Consider the following 18946-nt stretch of genomic DNA (forward strand, 5'->3'; position numbering starts at 1 on the left):
CCTCAAAACCCTCAAACCAAACCCTCCGTTTGCTTCCTCTCCGACGCCAATCCGCTCTAATGGCCTTCGCCGCTGTGACCCGCGCAATCGTTTCCTCCCCCATCGCTGCTTCCCGATATCCCATGGCTTCTTTGCTTTCCAAGCGCTTGCTCCACTTAGGCTCCGCTGCGGCCGTTGCCGCACGCCCATTTGTGGGCCTCCGCCTTGCGCGTGTCTCGCCAGTGATTCCACGTCTCTCCGATATGGGAGCGGCTTCCCGCATCGGTGCGGTTAGGTGCATGGCCCGACGGCCTGGCGACTCCGGTCACTCGCCTCTGAATTCTGGCTCCCGCGGTGGTTCTGGGTTCAGCGACCGTCCGCCAACGGAAATGGCGCCTCTCTTCCCGGGATGTGACTATGAGCATTGGCTCATCGTTATGGACAAACCTGGAGGCGAGGGGGCTTCCAAACAGCAAATGATCGATTGTTACATCCAAACCCTAGCCAAGGTTCTCGGAAGGTATTGGCTGTGTGTTTTTTATGCGGTGGCTTCCGCTGTTAATTTCTGTATACTTTACCGATCAGAATTATCAATTTTTTGGGGGGACATGCCCGAGAGATAGTTTGATTTTTTTTTTTTTTTATCACCTGTTCCTTATTTATTACAGTCGACAATTTAATGATATACTCTGCATTCACTTTTATTTTTCTTCTGACTTAGTGAGGAGGAAGCGAAGAAGAAGGTTTACAACGTCTCATGTGAGCGATACTTTGGATTTGGATGTGAAATTGATGAGGAGACATCCAACAAGCTGGAAGGTTTGTGTCAATTCTATGAGGAACCAACATTTTCTTTAAAAAAATCCTCATTTTTTTTATTTAAAGAGAAAAAGTGTTGTTCTGTTTCTCTGATGTTTCTGTTTTTTTTAAACTATAATTTGTTTGCTTTCTGAACTGAGTAACCTAGTAGGTCATTTTCCATGGAAAGTTTTTGGTTGCCACATGATGCCTTAGTCAATTTGAAATTTGGAAAATTTATAGCGTTGTTAATTTTTATCATTGCTAGGATTCTTATACATAACATTTAATTCATTTATACCGAGTTTTAATTTTTCTTATTGAGTGAAGTTTATAAATAGTGTCACTTTTTTTTAATAAAAGATCTTAATTCTTAACCACTCTGTTGAATATGTTGTTTTAGTTGCTCAAAATTAAAATAAATATATTTGTGACAGGTCTTCCTGGTGTTCTCTTCGTTCTTCCAGATTCCTATGTTGATGTTGAAAATAAGGATTATGGAGGTAAGCTTACTAGGTTTTATTTCTTTATTATTTCCCTGTTTGGTATCAGGATTTTGTGTTTGATTACTCTGCTTCTTATCTCTTTGCATTCTTGAGTTAGATTTTTCTTCATAGTTAGTGTTCTTTTGCTAAGAATTCAAGCCTATCTCTTTGCATTTTCGAATTAGATTTTTCTTCATAGTTACCTTTTGCTAAGAATTCAAGCCATTGTTCTTCATTAACACCTCTTGCATACTGAATGAAATTTATTGCAAATAGAATTGTTATTATTGGAGAATTTAATAGTGTAGGAATGGAAAAAGAATTTGTATCCATAGTTTAGGAATTGATGCTTCATTTTTATTTCTATGTTGGAATTGCAGAAATTTATGTGTAAATAGAAAAGGAACTTCCATCATAAGATAAAAAATCTTCTTCGACTAAAAAGTTTACTCATCCCATTTCTTGATAAAAAATCTGATAAATTAAAATAATTATTACTTAGGTTGATGGAAAGAATAACTAAGCTGAAGTAAAAGGGAGCAGCTATTTTGTCGGAATTTATATTCTAGCCAATTATTTGAAGTGAAGTTAATAATACTATTCTTAAAATTCATCAGGAATCCAATTATACCTGCTAACCAAATATGTATTTAATTTTTACATGTACTTTGTTTTAATTATTGATAAAGAATAATACTAAATCTATCACCAATGCAGTGAATGCAAACTCAACTTCACTTACTATAATTTTATTTTCTTTGATATGATGTTGCTATCAATTACGGTTAGCCTGAAATGTGTACTGGATCTTGGGTAAATTCTTTTTGTCCTATATAAATATTGTTTGCTCATTTAGTTCTTCATTTTTTACCCACCATGGAGCTGAGTACTTCATGTTCGATATATTGATCCAGAATGCTGACTTGTGTATTAGAATTGTCCAAATAACATGCCAACATCATTTTTCAGCATGCCGTTTGATTTATTTCTCTCAAACTCATAATGAAAATAATTTCCTTTTCAACATATAAACACTGTGAAAGTAGTATAAGATCATATGTAAATAGTCACTAAATAAGGGGTATCCAATTAAAAAAGTTGCTCTTTGTTTTCCTCTATGTGGTTGAAGTTGCCCATGTTTTTATTGATTAATAATATTTCCTGCTTTCAGTTGAGCATAAGTAGATATAACATGATGTACTGCTCCTTCATATTGCGCACCAATTGGGTGTTATGTGCATTTGATGATCCAGGAAAATTGTCTTTTGAAACAATAAAATGAATCGTTCAAATATCGCAACTGATACATTATTGAACTATTTTGATTTTGCAGCTGAATTGTTAGTGAATGGGGAAATTGTTCAAAGGCCTCCCGAGAGGCAGCGGAAAATCGAGCAAGCAACCACGCATAGAAATGACAGAGATAGACCCAGATACAACGACAGAACCCGTTATGTGAGGCGAAGGGAGAGTCAGCGATGAACTGATCATTCTTGTCATGTTAATGATTTGTGCTACTTTTATGCTATGAGAAGCTCCCTAATGTCATATCTTTAATCTCTCAGCATTCTTCCTAATGTATGCTGTCTGGTCGTGGTTTCTTGTTCCTGTGACGGTGAGTTACCACAGTTATGTTTCCTGATGGTGACTTTAAATAATGGTGGTTGATTGTTTGATTTAGTTGGACTTTAGTCTCAAGTTTATGTTGTCATGACCTCATATTTTATGCCTCGATTTGAAGGAAGCTTTAGTCATAGGATTCCATTGTTCGTGACGCTAGAAGTGAGTACAAGTCATAATGAATAGGATTTTGGTCTATTGCTCCTGCCATTAGAGATGAAAATTTTATTGAGAGAAAACTTTTCGTGGATTCTTTGAAGTGGTGGACTAAGTTGTCACCATACAAGTCATAATGAATAGGATGTTGGTCTATTGCACCTGCCGTTAGAGATGAAAACTTTACTGAGAGTGAAAACTTTAAGTGGATTCTTTGCAAGTGGTGGACTAGGTTGTGTCCATACAAGTGTTATTGCACTCTGACAAGATCCAAAATGGTTAGGTGTTCATGAACAAAGATAGTCTCCTTCACGATGAATTATAAAGTATACCTTTCTTCTTTGGGGTAATGATACGGCAACAGAGTGTCTTTAGTTTCTAAGCAATCTAAAGATTAATATTTTGATGAATTAATAAATGATTTTTTTTAATGGAGGTTAATTTAAGAACGTTAGATTATTCATTGTGAGTGTTTTGGATTATTCATTGTGAGTGCAGGCGCTGAAAATTTTTTCTAAGACTGAACTAATCATTCTCAGAATCCGATACTAACTAAAGTAAATCTTTCTCTAGTGTTTTTATGCTTACTGTTTCAACATTTGCTTCAACATTTCAACCAGACAACAATATAAAATTACCACAAATCCTAAACCAACACATGAAAATGAGGAGAAAAAAAACAGAGTTGTTTCTGATAGTTTTGTTATATCCAATAACATACTGTTGCTTAACTTATGTTCTTCTTTGTTTATTCAGGTTTTTTTTTAATCAAAGAGCTGTCATGTGTTTTTTATTTATCTAAAAGAATATCCTAATTTTAAAATTATCAAAAAATATTAAAAATAGTATTATTCCCTTCGTACCCCTCTCGTCAACCTCCTAAATCTCCTCTCTCTCATTATTTTCCAATGCATCCTCTCTATCCAGGATTAAAAAGATTCTAATATGTTCTCATATCAGACCCACTGTTAGGTCTGATACGGTCCAATATCAAGACTACTCTTGGCTGATACGATCCAATACCCAACGTGGATCTGATATTTTTCATATCATGCATATTGGACCTGATATAGTCCAATATTAGGTTGAACATAGACTTAATATTTGTCCATATCAGACTCATGCATTGAAAAACAACATAAGATTTAGGAGGTTGACGGGAGGATAGAAAGAGAATAATACTATTTTTGATACTCTTTTTAATAATTTTAAAATTGGGATGTTTATTTTCAATACATTTATACATAATTTCACTTCCATGCTTTTATATATATATATATATATATATATATATATAGAGAGAGAGAGAGTTTTGATCTCCTGCGCGCTCGCACAGTACGCGACTGTGCGCGCGCAGGAGATCGGTAAGTTTTTTTTTTTTATTTTTTTAATATTTTAAATTTAAAAAATCAATTAAAAAATTTAATATTTCCTTATATAAATTTTTAATACCTTAATATATCCCCTTAACATATTACAATACTCAATAAATGTTTAAATTAATTTTATTTTAAAACCAAACACTATAACCTAATTGGAAAGCCTAAACCCCAGAGGTAAAATATAAAAAAAAAATAACTTTAACACTATAACCAAAGCCTGAACCCTAGAAATAAACTATTAAAAAAAATATTTTTTTTAATTTATAAATTAAAAAAAAAATCAGTTGTTATCTGTGCGGCGCGCAGGATAACAAATCCTTTTATATATATATATATATATATATATATATAGCTAGTGGTCAGTCTGGTACTATAAAAATTTTCTATTAATTATCAAAATAAAATCGAAAAATAAACGTGACAAGTCCAACATCTTGATTACGAGACATTTATTATCAATTCATGGCCACAAGAATTGAGAATAAATGGAATGTGCCTTTTGCCAGGCGACATAGAATCCAATATAGATTCTTTGAATCCTGATGTGGGTCCCTAAATTTTGTCATCACAGCTTCAATCGCCTCTACTATTTAGCACAGGATTTCCAATCGCAACGAGAAATTTCAATCAATCTTTCCCCTGCCGAATAGTAGTGCACATCATACACTTTGGAACTAATCCATGTTGTCTGCAGCACTGTTCCAGTAAGAGATTGAGGAAGGTGAATGGTGATGAGAGCATTAGGACGGTTTGCTCATGGCAGAAACCTTCCCTCCACGATCCCAACATCGCCATTACTACTTCAGAGTTCCAGAATTTTAAAGCCAAGTCCCATCTCCAATGTTTCAAATGCAATTTTGTTCTACAGCCACCACCTGTTCGATGCAATGACTGAACCGACAATTTTATCCTTCCGCACTCTCAGTCTCCTAAAAAACAACTCTTTCGAGCCTGATCATGTCAATACTGTTCACTGCTTATCACTTAAAACCAACACCTTATCTGACCTTTCGGCCCGTACGTCCCTTCTAACTGCATATGCTGGGGCTCAGGATTTGGACTCTGCAGTAGCCCTTTTTGATGAGACTGTCACCAGAGATGTAATCTTGTGGAATGCAATTATCAGTGCGTTTGTTCTTAATTGCCATTTCAGAAGTTCTATTCTTCTGTTTCAGGAAATGGTTGAGAAGTTTGGAGAGTTTGATTCTACAACATTATTGATTGTGTTGTCTGCCTTTTCTCGCACTCGCAATCTGAAGTATGCAACAACTTTGCATGGCACCATAATAAAGAAACGTTTTTGTGTGGATGTTAATCTCTGCAATGCTTTGATTGATATGTATGCTAAGTGTGATGACATTAGTTCTTCTGAACTAGTTTTCAAGGAGATGGAAGTCAAGGATGTGGCTTCTTGGAACTGCATGATCAATGGATGCACACATAATGAGCTACCTAAAAGATCATTGTACTATTTCAGAAAAATGAGATTCTTGAATGTTGAAGAAGATTCAGTGAGCCTATTGAGTGTGATAGCAGCTTGTTCTTTGCTTGAAGAATTATCAGTTGTTGGTGAATCAGTGCATGGCCTTGCAATCAAAATGGGATATCAAACTGTGGTCAGTATATCAAACTGCCTTATTTCACTCTACTTTGCACATGGACATATTGAAGCAGCAGCAATGGTGTTTAAAGGCATCATAAACAAGAATGTAGTTTCATGGAACTCCATGGTGAGTGGATTATTGGATAATGGTCAATTGAATGAAGCATTCATCCATTTTCTGGAAATGCAGTCAAAATTCATGATTCAACCTGATGATACTTCATTAGTAGCAATCATTCCAGCTTGTGGCAATTCAAACCTACTTTATGAAGGGAAATCTATTCATGCATTTGCTTTTCGAAGGGGAATAGAGCCACTGAGTTCTTCAGTAGAAAATTCATTGCTTGGCATGTACATGGAGTGTGGTGATGTTAAATCTGCAAATAATCTCTTCAAGTGGATGCCTACAAAGGACATAATTTCATGGAATACAATGATATCTCAGTTATGTCAAAATAGTTCATTAAAGGAGGAGGCACAAATGTTATTCCGTGAATTGCTTCGAAGTGAGCTGAGATGCAACACAATTAGTTTGATAGCAATTATTCCTTCATGCAATTGTCCTGAAGATCTTTACTTCGGGAAGGCGCTTCATACTTGCCTCATCAGATATGGGTTCTCACATAGTGTTTCAGCCGTCAATGCCCTTATGCTAATGTATATCAACTCTGGTTATCTGCATGCTTCTGCCATTTTGTTAGACGGCATTTTAGGAAGATCGGATGTTGTATCATGGAATACATTGATAGTGGGTTATGTGCAGAATGGTTCTTACAAGGATGCGCTACGATATTTTGCATTCATGCACTCCTTTTTTCCTGTGAAACCTGACTCCATCACATTCGTTAGCGCTTTATCAGCATGTGGGCACTTAGCATTGTTGTTTTATGGCCAATCTCTGCACGGGTTAGCTCTGAAGAGCCTTGTAGATTCTGATGTTAGCGTAAAGAACGCATTACTGACCATGTATTTTCGTTGCAATGATTCTAAGAGTGCAGAGGCATTGTTCAAAGTGGAAGGTGACAGGAATGTATGTACTTGGAATTGTATGATTTCCGGTTTTGTGCAGAACATTGAAGGCGGCAAGTCTTTAAAGTTGTTTCGAAGTATGGAAGGCGTACCAAATGAATTTACCATTGTTAGCATCCTGTGTGCATGCACTCAACTAGGTGATCTCAGACATGGAAAGGAGGTTCATGGCTATGTGTTCAGGTTTTTCCTAGAAGAGAATACATTTATATTGTCAGCACTCGTCGATATGTACAGCAAGTGTGGAAGACTAGACATTGCTAGTCTGGTTTTCGAAAGCTCCAAGGAAAGATCAGTCGCCTCTTGGAACTCGATGATTGCAGCATACGGAATGCATGGGGAAGGAAGAAAATCCATTGAGCTTTTCACAAGCATGTGCAAATCCGCTGTCAAAACCACCAAAAGCACATTTGTTGCTCTTTTATCAGCTTGCAGACACTGTGGACTTGTCAATGAAGGATTGAAGTACTTCAACGATATGTCGCAGAAACACGGAATTGAACCAAATGTTGAGCACTGTGTTCATGTGATTGATATGCTGGGTCGTACTGGAAGACTTACCGATGCGCAAGAGCTTATAGAGAAATTGCCTTTCAAAGAAGAGCCAGGGGTGTGGGGAGCTTTGCTAAGCGCTTGTCGCGATCATGGCAATCTCAATATAGGCAAAACAGCAGCACAAAAGCTATTTTGCTCAGAACCTGAGAACACAGGCTATTATGTCACACTTTCAAACTTGTTTGCCAACCGCGAAATGTGGAATGAAGCTGTGAAGACAAGAGGGTTGATTCTTGAAAGAGGATTGCTAAAGCCACCAGGATGCAGTGTTGTTGATGTACTTAGCGGCTGACCTTTGTTCTTTACGTGTGCATACAATACAAACTTATGGCAGAGCAGATTCTCCTGCAGCATCAGGGAGTTCATCTTATTCATTCTCAATTTGCCTAGTTCAGCAAACTTAAGATTGCTGGAGTGTGGAAAGTGGGATTAAATTACAATGTATTCCTTTCTATTGCATGTAAATTTTGTTGTATTAGAAACTAAACAAGTATCATTTTTATAACAAATAAATAACTTACATTCAAAAGATTGTGTCGAGTATATATATAATATTAGTTTATATAGTTTCGGCAAATTACCAAATAGCGCATTTAAAGTTTTAAATTTATTAAAAGACGTATGTTACTTTACTATTTATCAAAGATGCACCTTTTAAGTGCAATTCCCGTTTTACCATCCTGACATCTGACTTTTTCTATTATTATTCTTTTTTCTACTATTTCTCTCTCTTTCCTTGTTTACAGACATACAGAACATATGGATAACATTACATAGATTTAGTCAATTTTTTAATAACATTTTAATACATTTAAAGACGTCAAAATAAACAATGGATAACATATTTGAAACTCCTTGCAATCTTAGAAATCTAATGAAACTGAAATTGGTGTAATCGGAGCTCTCTAGGCCCAACGTGGGTCTGATATCGAATTGGACTTGATATAACTCCATATCAGGTCCAATGTGGGCCTTTTTGACGATTCTTCCATTTTACATATTAACATCTATGAAAAGCCGATGATCCGGCGGTAAGAATGGGGGACCCACTTCCTGAAGGGTCCCAGCCTGAGGACAGATGGAGGGCTGACTAAGCGGGTAAGGGTCGCGCCGAGCAGTTGAGCAGGTCCGAGCGGAACCAGAGATAACCCAGCCATAGGCTTGGGTTTCCGACGCCAAGGCAGGAGGACTGAATGGCCGAGAGGGTGTCTGCCCGGCCGGAATCGAAGGGCCGAGCGGGTGGTCCGATCGGCCAGGATAGGGGCGAGGATACAAAGGTTAGCCGAGCGGCCTATTCGTTCGGCTCGGGATATGGGATGTCAGCAAAGGCATGTCTAATGATTATGCCGTACACCAGATTTCACGATAGAGGATCTTGCCGTCACATCATGGAGAGGTGGATACAGTAGCGGTATGGCCTTATGGATGCCCTTCTGACAGACCCATACCTGGGCATGGTCGAAAGCAAGTGATTGCTTTGATTGGCGTGCCTAGGCTCCTTCGAGAGGTCTATATAAGGTCTCCATTTCTTCACCGGAGGTACACGAGTCTTCTGTTTCTAAGCCACCTCTTTGTTATTTCTCGCCTGACTTGAGCGTTGGAGGGCCGTCGTCGGGACACCCCTCCCGGCTCGGTTTTGTTGCAGGTTCGCCGGAGCACTCGAGGATCCAGCAGGGAGCGCCACATCCCCAACGTCCGTTGACTCCTGGTTCGGACAGGATCAATTTGGCGCCGTCTGTGGGAACGCACCTGCATCTGAGCAGAGGCAATGGACGAGGCTGGAAGAATACATACCGTGGCACTCTCACAAGAAGAGTTGGACGCTTTGGTCGAGATAAGGGCCGCCAAACTTGTGGAGCAAAAACAGAAAGCATCTGCCGAGCGGCCGGAGCAGCAAGCAACATCAGCATCAGGTGGCCGAACGGAAGCACCACCTGCCACTGCCGCATTTCATCGGGCTCTGTTCCGCACCCCTGAAGCCTTACCAACTCACAGAGATAAGGGGTCTTCTTCGGAGGAGATGCCTCGACGAGACGACAGGAAGGGGAAAGCCCCCCGAGCGGACGCGTCGCCCGAGCGGATCAATCGCCAATTTTCAGAGGCCATTCTACGAGACCCTCTGCCCAAGCACTACACGCCCCCGACGATCGGCGAGTATAATGGGACAACCGACCCGGATGATCACCTGGGTAAGTTTGATAACACGGCAACCCTCCATCAATACACAGATGGAGTAAAGTGCCGAGTTTTTCTCACCACTCTCTCGGGATCGGCTCAACGGTGGTTCCGGAGGCTGCCGGACGGATCCATCACAAACTTCAAGGACTTCCGAACGGCCTCCCTCCACCACTTCGCCAGCAGTCGGCGTTATCAAAAAACAAGCGTAAGTCTGTTCGCCATCAAGCAAGAAGCCCGGGAATCGCTTCGAGCTTACATCCAGCGATTCAACCAAGTGGCGATGGACATTCCAACTGCCACTTCGGAAACCATGATGAATGCCTTCACACAAGGCCTAGTGGATGGAGATTTCTTCAGATCGCTCATCCGAAAGCCGCCCCGGGATTACGATCACATGCTACATCGGGCTAACGAGTACATTAACGTGGAAGAAGCACAGGCGGCCAGGAAAAAAGAAACTCCCGCCGAGCGGCCTCCTCCAGCCGAGCGGAAACAGCACGCCGCTCATCAGCCGCCTAAAGGACCAAGGGCTGAAGCAATCCGATCTTCCCATGTCCGGTCCCATGTGCAGGAGGTAGCCGCCGCCCGGCCCAAACCGAAGAAGAGGTGGACCCCGATGTTCTGCTCCTTCCACCGGACGGATACGCACAACACCAGGGATTGTCGAAGTCTTCCCTTCGTGGCTCATCCTGTGCCACGGAGTACTGGACGGCGATCTCCCTCAGTCGATCGGCGACAGAGAATTCAGGAAGCTGATCGGACGCGAGTTGATAGGCCACGGCAATAGACTCCCGATCGGCATCGCTCTCCCAGGCGAGAGAATCGCCGAGCGTCCAGAGAACGGTCCCGACCATCCGCTCGGGAAGAGGAAAATAAAAGCAACACTTCCCGAGGCGAGATCAATGTCATCGCTGGCGGGCCGACCGGAGGAGACTCCAATCGAGCTAGAAAGGCGAGCGTTCGGCAGCTCCAAATCCATGCCGTCGGTTGCAGCAGAGAGCGAGCAAGCGGACCTGAAATCAGTTTCGGGCCCGGGGACTTGGAAGGAGTTGAAGTGCCTCACGACGATGCTCTGCTCATCAATGCGGTAATAGTCAGCTATACTATTCACCGCGTATTTGTTAACACAGGGAGCTCAGTCAACATCATATTCAAGAGGGCGTTCGATCAGCTGCAAATTGATCGAGCCGAGCTGCTACCTATGACGACTCCGCTCTACGGGTTCACGGGTAACGAAGTTCAGCCGGTCGGCCAGATCCGGCTGGCTACCTCGCTGGGAGAAGAGCCGCTCAGGAGGACGAGAACAACAAACTTCGTGGTGGTTGACTCTCCCTCGTCCTACAACGTCATTTTGGGACGACTGGCACTCAGCGAATTCCGGGCGGTCGTCTCAACTTTTCATCAAAAGATCAAATTTCCCGTGGAGGACCATGTGGGAGAAGTACGAGGAGATCAGCTAGCAACTCGGCGATGTTACATCGAGATGGTCCGAGCAGAGGCCAATTCTGCTCGGAAAACGCCCCGGATCGAGGTAAACGCCATCACCGAAAAGCCACCCTCTTTGATTTATGAAGAAAAAGAGGAAGTGCAGATTCATCCGACCCGATCGGAAGCCACGACTTTTGTTGCCTCTGATCTGGAGGAGAAGCAGAAGGAGGAGCTGATCCAATGCCTCCGACGAAATCATGATGTATTCGTCTGGTCGACACATGAATTGCCCGGAATTTCGCCGAGCATAGCGCAGCATGAGTTGCATGTCCGACCGGACGCACGGCCAGTAAAGCAAAGAAAAAGGGACTTCAGCGCCGAACAGAATTCCATCATCCGGGCGGAGGTCGAGAAGCTTCTGGAGGCCGGCCATATACGAGAAGTACAGTTTCCGAGTTGGTTGGCTAACGTAGTGTTAGTCTCCAAGCCGGGCGGCAAGTGGAAAGCCTGCCCCAAGGACTTTTATCCTCTGCCCCGGATAGATCAGCTGGTGGACTCTACGGCCGGCTGCGAATTAATTTGTATGCTCGACGCCTACCAAGGCTATCATCAAGTGCCGCTCGCCCGTGAAGATCAAGAAAAAGTTAGCTTCGTGACTGCCGACGGCACATATTACTACAATGTGATGCCGTTCGAATTGAAAAATGCCGGGGCCACCTATCAACGCTTGATGAACAAAGTTTTCAGAGAGCAGATCGGGCGGAATCTGGAAGTTTATGTGGACGACATTCTTATCAAAACCGCCCGAGCGGCCGATCTCTTCAAGGACATGGAAGAAACCTTCCGAACGCTACGCAAATATGGAGTCAAGCTAAATCCCCAGAAATGCCTGTTCGGAGCAAAAGGAGGGCGTTTCTTGGGGTATATAGTGACCGAGCGGGGAATTGAAGCTAATCCCAGCAAGGTGAAAGCTCTACAAGACATGCCGCCTCCAAGAAAGACAAGGGAAGTGCAACGTTTGACCGGTCGGATAACCGTATTGTCCCGATTCATCTCCAAAACCGCCGACCAGAGCCTCCCTTTCTTCAAAATTTTGCGCAAGGCAACTAAATTTCACTGGGACAAGGAATGCGACCGAGCATTCGAAGAATTGAAGACATATCTTAATTCTCTGCCTATACTAGCCAAGCCGATCGGGGGTGAGTCACTTTATATTTATCTGTCTTCAACCGAGCATGCTGTAGGCTCGGCACTTGTAAGGTCCAGCGGCGAAGAACAGCCGGTGTATTTTCTGAGCCACATCTTAAAAGATGTTGAATCTCGTTACACTGGGCTCGAGAAGTTGGCCTTTGCTTTGGTTTTAGCCGCTCGGCGCCTCCGACCATATTTCTTGGCTCACACATCATTGTCCGGACGAACAGTCCACTAGGAAGAGTACTGTTGAATCCAGAAGCGTCCGGACGGCTCATCAAGTGGACGACAGAACTGAGTGAATTTGACATCCAATACCAGCCCCGCTCGGCGATCAAAGCGTAATCCTTGGCTGATTTTGTGACGGAAGTGCAGAGGCCAGCGCCGGAAGCTATGTGGAGAATATATGTTGATGGGTCTTCCACTCGGCTCGGAAGTGGAATGAGAATATTGCTGTTCTCACCGCAAGAAGAAAAGATGCACTTATCCGTCCGGCTGGATTACAAAGCTACCAACAATGAAGCAGAGTATGAGGCCCTCATAGCCGGATTGCAGGCAGCACGGCATGTGGGAGCCGGTCGGGTGACACTCTATTCGGATTCACAGTTGGCCGCTCAGCAACTTTCTGGCACCTTTGAAATCAACAGCGTTCGGCTTAAACTCTACGCTGAGGCCTTCGAAAAACTTAAAGCTACTTTCCAAGAGGTTTTTATTCAGAAGATTCCCCGAACGGAGAACCAGGCAGCCGATGAGTTAGCCAAACTTGTGAGCTCAATAACGCCGGTCGACATACAGCAACCCATTGAAAAAGTACTGTTGGTAGCGCACGTAGACCGGATGGAAAGCCTCACATTTCCAAGCGACTGGAGGACACCCATCATAGAGTTCCTCCGCTCGGGAGCTACATCAGCCGACCGGAATGAAGCCCAGTTGCTAAGAAGAAGGACCGGTCGGTTCACACTCATCGGCGATCAACTTTACAAAAAGGCTTTCTCTCGCCCGCTGTTGAAGTGTGTGAGCTCGGAAGACTCGGCTTACATCCTACAAGAGGTACATCAAGGATCGTGCGGAGGACATCCGGGCGGACGATCGCTAGCCAGGAAGATTTTGCTAGCTGGATATTTTTGGCCGACCTTACAAATGGACGCCGCTCGGACAGTATCTACGTGCCTTTCATGCCAGAAGTATCACAACTTCTCCCACCAACCAGCCGAAGAAATGAAGGTGTCAAGCGTTTCATGCCCGTTCGACCAATGGGGAATGGATATTGTCGGTCTATTTCCGATGGCGGCCGGACAGAGGAAATTTTTACTAGTGGCGGTCGACTATTTCTCCAAGTGGGTGGAGGCCGAGCCGCTGGCAAAGATCACTGAACAAATGGTTAAAAAATTCATCTGGCAACACATCATTTGTCGGTTCGGCATCCCTCGCCGACTAGTTTCCGACAACGGGCGGCAGTTCACAGGGAAGATGTTAGAGGATTGGTGCAAAAGCTACGGCATCGAGCAACACTTCACGTCCGTGGCTTACCCCCAAAGCAACGGTCAAGCCGAAGTAGCCAACCGGGAAATTCTCCGTATTCTGCGCGCTCGGCTCGACCACGTGGGAGGAAGTTGGCCGGATGAAGTGCCGGGCGTCTTGTGGGCCATCCGAACGACGCCGAAGGAAGGGACGGGCGCCACACCGTTCCATTTGGTGTATGGCGGCGAGGCAGTCATTCCGGTTGAAGTCGGCGTCGAGTCCGTCCGGGTCCAATTGTACGATGAAGGCAACGCCGATCGGAGGAACATGGAGCTGGATCTGATTGACGAGGAGCGAGCCAAGGCATCCGTTCGACTGATGGCATACCGTCAACGAATGAAGCAAAACTACAACCGCCGCGTCATTCCCCGATCATTCCAGGTCGGCGATCTTGTCTGGAAGAAAGTCAAACCGATCGGCGACGTCGGCAAGCTTGAAGCTCCGTGGGCAGGCCCCTTCAAAATCATCGAAAAGCTCCGCTCGGGCGCATATTATTTGGAGGATGAGGACGGCCGACAGCTAGATAGACCGTGGAGCGCGAACCACCTCCAGCCTTACCGGGCGGGGTGAAAGGTGTGCCAATGTAAATCATCCTGTGTACTTTTTTCGACTGAATACTTGAAATGCAGAAATGAAAAATCAAGAGAACAAATACAAAGCATCGTCAACGAGGAACTAAGGCCCCGCGCCGTTAGGCCGGAGGTAAATGGGTCGAGCCAAGCGCTCGAGGATCGAAGACCCAGTACCTTCCGGACGGAGGTAAATTATCCGAGCCAAAATGCTCGACGAAGCAGACCCTGAGCCATTCGGCCAGGAGTACGTTCTCCGAGCTGGGTGGAAGGGGCATATGGATTATCCGAGCCAAGCGCCCGAATAGCGAAGGCCTCCCAGCCGATTAGATTCGCAAGCAAATGACCCGTGCTGTTCGGCCGGGCATAAAGACGGTTCAAGCGCGAGATAAGTTATGAAGGCCAAGGTCGCTCGACCTGGTAAGGAGTTAGCCTTGAAGGCCGTCTAGCCCAGACGTTAAACCGTAGAGCCGCGCCGACCGGCTATAAATAACCGCGCCGTCGAGCACCGACGTTAAACATCGAGAGACGTGCCGGCGTCTATAAACGTCCGAGCGGAAGACCGTCTAGCCCAGACGTTAAACCGTAGAGCCGCGCCGACCGGCTATAAATAACCGCGCCGTCGAGCACCGACGTTAAACATCGAGAGACGTGCCGGCGTCTATAAACGTCCGAGCGGAAGACCGTCTAGCCCAGACGTTAAACCGTAGAGCCGCGCCGACCGGCTATAAATAACCGTGCCGTCGAGCACCGACGTTAAACATCGAGAGACGTGCCGGCGTCTATAAACGTCCGAGCGGAAGACCGTCTAGCCCAGACGTTAAACCGTAGAGCCGCGCCGACCGGCTATAAATAACCGCGCCGTCGAGCACCGACGTTAAACATCGAGAGACGTGACGGCGTCTATAAACGTCCGAGCGGAAGACCGTCTAGCCCAGACGTTAAACCGTAGAGCCGCGCCGACCGGCTATAAATAACCGCGCCGACGAGCCCCGTCGTTAAAAATCGAGAGCCGCGCCGATCGGCTATAAAAAACCGCGCCGACGAGCCCCATCGTTAAAAATCGAGAGTCGCGCCGACCGGCTATAAATAACCGCGCCGACGAGCCCCGTCGTTAAAAATCGAGAGCCGCGCCGGCGGCTATAAAACCGAGCGAAAACCATAGAGACGAGCCGGCGTCTATAAATCCCCGAGCGGAAGATCGACAAGCCCCGTCGTTAAAAATCGAGAGCCGCGCCGACCGGCTATAAATAACCGCGCCGACGAGCCCCGTCGTTAAAAATCGAGAGCCGCGCCGACCGGCTATAAATACCCGCGCCGACGAGCCCCGTCGTTAAAAATCGAGAGCCGCGCCGACCGGCTATAAATACCCGCGCCGACGAGCCCCGTCGTTAAAAATCGAGAGCCGCACCGACCGGCTATAAATAACCGCGCCGTCGAGCACCGACGTTAAAGATCGAGAGACGAGACGGCGTCTATAAATCCCCGAGCAGAAGACCGACGAGCTCCGTCGTTAAAGATCGAGAGTCGAACCCGCGACTGTGAGCTTACTGGACGAAACTAAGGACGCCAAATAACGAGCGTTCGCAAGTACTAAATTGATTAAGTCCGATCGGCCATTAGTTTGCCAATACTTCGCATTCACTGAATGCAAACAGCATAGCCAAGCGCTAAACGATTTCGAGGAAAACAAGTGAACTGATTGACCCGATCGGTCGTCTAGTGGGGAACACGTCGAGCTTAACTGACTCTACGAATAAGCACCAAACAGACAAAAGACGGCAATGAAGGACAAACAAAAATACAAGCAAAGGAGCACAACTAGGCCGAACGGCGCGTACAAAAATTTTACATCCGCAAAACGGATGAAATACAGAAAGTACTTGGAAGAACTCGTCTCACTCCGAGTCCTCAAAATTAAAAAAGGCGTCCGGGATATCGTCAATCATAGCCGCCAGATCTGAAGAGGGAATGCTCAGGTCAGCAGGAAGGTGCCCACCCTTCTTCAGGTACGCCATGGTGACCTTGACCGCCTCGGCGAAAGTTGAGGAGACGTTACCACCAAATTTTGCGCCGAACCGCTCCGAGCGGAGGTATTCTTGGCGCGCTGCTGCTAGGCGACTCGGCTCCCCTTCCTTGTACTTTCTGAAAGCCGCTCGGGAGGCAATTAGCGAGTCCTGGAGAACTTTCTGGTCCACCTCCGCTTTAGTGCGTTCAGCGGAGCGCCCATCCCGTTCGGCAGCTAGTTGGGCTTCCAGATTCTTAGATTGCTGATCTAGGGCTCGGACTTCAACTTTCATCTTGTCCAGATCAGCAATCGCCCGCTTCTTCCGGCTACTGGCGCGCTTCACGTCTGCATCGCGTTTCTTCACCAGGCCTTCGAGTCGAGCCACCTCTGTAGCCAGGTCGGCGGCCTTCTGTTCGGCCTCACGGGCTTGTTTCTCCCGCTCGGCCGATGGCCCCCCGAGACTTGGAGTTTTTCCATGAGATCCTCCAGCTCGGCCAGCCGATGGCTAGTGGCGATTTGCTCGGCCCAATGCTGTAAGGGAAATAATAAAATCAGAAACCAAACAGTAGCACGACGCAGGAAGAAAAATGAACCTACCTGAGTGGCCTGCTGCATGTGGTTATCGCCGAGCTGCTTGGGCGTCATGAGGGCCACCCGAATCTGGGCGTCCTCAAAAAGTTTGGCGAGCGGACCCGACAAGGTTATCTCATGAACGAGGCTTGATGGCCGATCGGAAGACAATAAATATTCCTCCGATGGGAATCGAAGGGTAGTCTTGATGGTCGGGTGGCCGGCCGGCAGTCGCCTGGCCCGAGGACTCCCCTATGGTTGAAGTTTCGCCCAACCGTCGTAAGCGACGACGAGTCCGGGGAGGAGAGCCAGAGGGCTGTGCGGTGGGCGAGGCCACTGGGTCCCGATCTGCGACGGCGTGCGATCTGGCGAAGCGACCTCGATCGGCGCCTGTGGTTCGCCCTCTTGGGTCGGCGGAAGGCTGGGGTCTCTTCGACGTTTCCGCCGAACTTCCAGTGGTGAATCCCCGGCCTGGGGGACTCCCAACTCGGGAGGAAACAGGATCCGCCTCAACCTCTGAAGCGGATGGAGTAACTGCTTTGGCGATCGCCCCCTCTCCTAGCCGCCGGGGGATTAGACCCCGCGAAGTTCTTTTTGGTAGCCTCAATCTCCACGGCTTTCAATTTCGATGATCGAGCTTTGAGCCACATGACTTCAGCAGAGAAAAAATTGAAATCGGTTAGACAAAAAGGCGTGAGTAAAGAGTCCTTACTCATGCGGTAGGGAAGATTGGCCCGAACGGAGATAATCCAAAATGTACAACACCCTTGAGAAGCAACGGTCGATTTTGTACCGACCGACAAACCGCTTGCACGTGAAGGTAGGTCGGATTGTTCGAATTTGCCGAGCTCCTACTGGCTCAAGACATGTCCGCCATTTAGTTCATAATGTCACGCTCGAAGTCGATATAGAAGAAAACTCCTTCCAGCTTGTTGGAGGTCGGCATATTATCAAAAAATTTGAAGCCTATTCTACTTTGGAAAATAAAGGTGCCCAATTCGGATTGTTTGGGGTAGAAGAAGAAGTGGAATATTTTGGGGTCAAGTGGAATACTATGCAACCTAAAGAGGACGACCACCCCACTCAGCAGCCTAAAGGAATTCGGCACAAGTTGGCCGAGCGGGATGCGGAAATAATTACAAACTTCCAAAATAAATGGATGGGTAGGAAATCTAAGGCCGGTCTAGAAAAAAGCAAATGGTACCGATCGGCGGGTTATGGGGCCGATCGGTCGGGTCGGCTATAACTATTTCATGGTCGTCCGGGATCCCGTACGTCCGAACAAGACGCCGAGTGCCCTCCTCGTCAAATTTACTTTCCATACTCATATACCATGGACCGTGAACATGGGTAGCGGGTTCGGAAGAGCTCGCCATCTCGAAGAGACAAAAGGATAGCAGCGAAAGAGAGGTGAAACGATTAGGAAAGACCTGGTAAGCGAGGAAAGAAGGCTCACTAAGAAGGAGATGGGCGGAGAAGATCGCCGGTGAGATGGTAGCCGCCGAAAAATGGGAACTGGATCGCCGGAGGCCGCACCAGCAGAGGAGGCAGGAGGACAAAGCACGAGCAAAGATGCGGCGGAGGAGGAGGACTAAGGCTTTATACGGCCGAAGTCGATTGGCCTCCACCGTCCGATCCAGGTCACGGGAAACAAGGACGCCATCGGGCCGTCCATTTCAAAACAATCGGCGTCCCATCGTACGGATCATCACCGCCACGCGAGAGGAGCCACGTGGCGCTCTGTCACCAGGCGCAATTAATGCGCCCATACCGCGCATGCTTCGACTTAATGAAAAGGATTTGCGTGATTTTCGAGAAGATTTAGACAAGCAAACATCTACAGTGAGCGCCAAGACATTCAAAACGAAGAGCCG

The 18946-nt window shown here is 45.9% G+C and overlaps 2 protein-coding genes across 2 annotated transcripts; both read left to right on the forward strand.

Annotated features, from left to right (window-relative positions):
• The first annotated feature begins 12 nt into the window (after positions 1-12).
• On the forward strand, positions 13-2942 carry LOC121979301 (multiple organellar RNA editing factor 2, chloroplastic-like). The gene is made up of 4 exons (XM_042531282.1): positions 13-499; positions 701-798; positions 1215-1280; positions 2596-2942. The coding sequence occupies exons 1-4, from the start codon at positions 60-62 to the stop codon at positions 2742-2744; spliced, it is 753 nt and encodes a 250-aa protein (XP_042387216.1). The 5' UTR covers positions 13-59; the 3' UTR covers positions 2745-2942.
• A 1953-nt stretch (positions 2943-4895) lies between these two features.
• On the forward strand, positions 4896-8090 carry LOC121979304 (pentatricopeptide repeat-containing protein At4g19220, mitochondrial-like). The gene has a single exon (XM_042531283.1). The coding sequence runs from the start codon at positions 5146-5148 to the stop codon at positions 7897-7899; it is 2754 nt and encodes a 917-aa protein (XP_042387217.1). The 5' UTR covers positions 4896-5145; the 3' UTR covers positions 7900-8090.
• The last annotated feature ends 10856 nt before the right edge of the window (positions 8091-18946 follow it).

This window comes from Zingiber officinale, chromosome 5A (assembly GCF_018446385.1).
Source record: "Zingiber officinale cultivar Zhangliang chromosome 5A, Zo_v1.1, whole genome shotgun sequence".
Taxonomy (NCBI): Eukaryota; Viridiplantae; Streptophyta; class Magnoliopsida; order Zingiberales; family Zingiberaceae; genus Zingiber; species Zingiber officinale.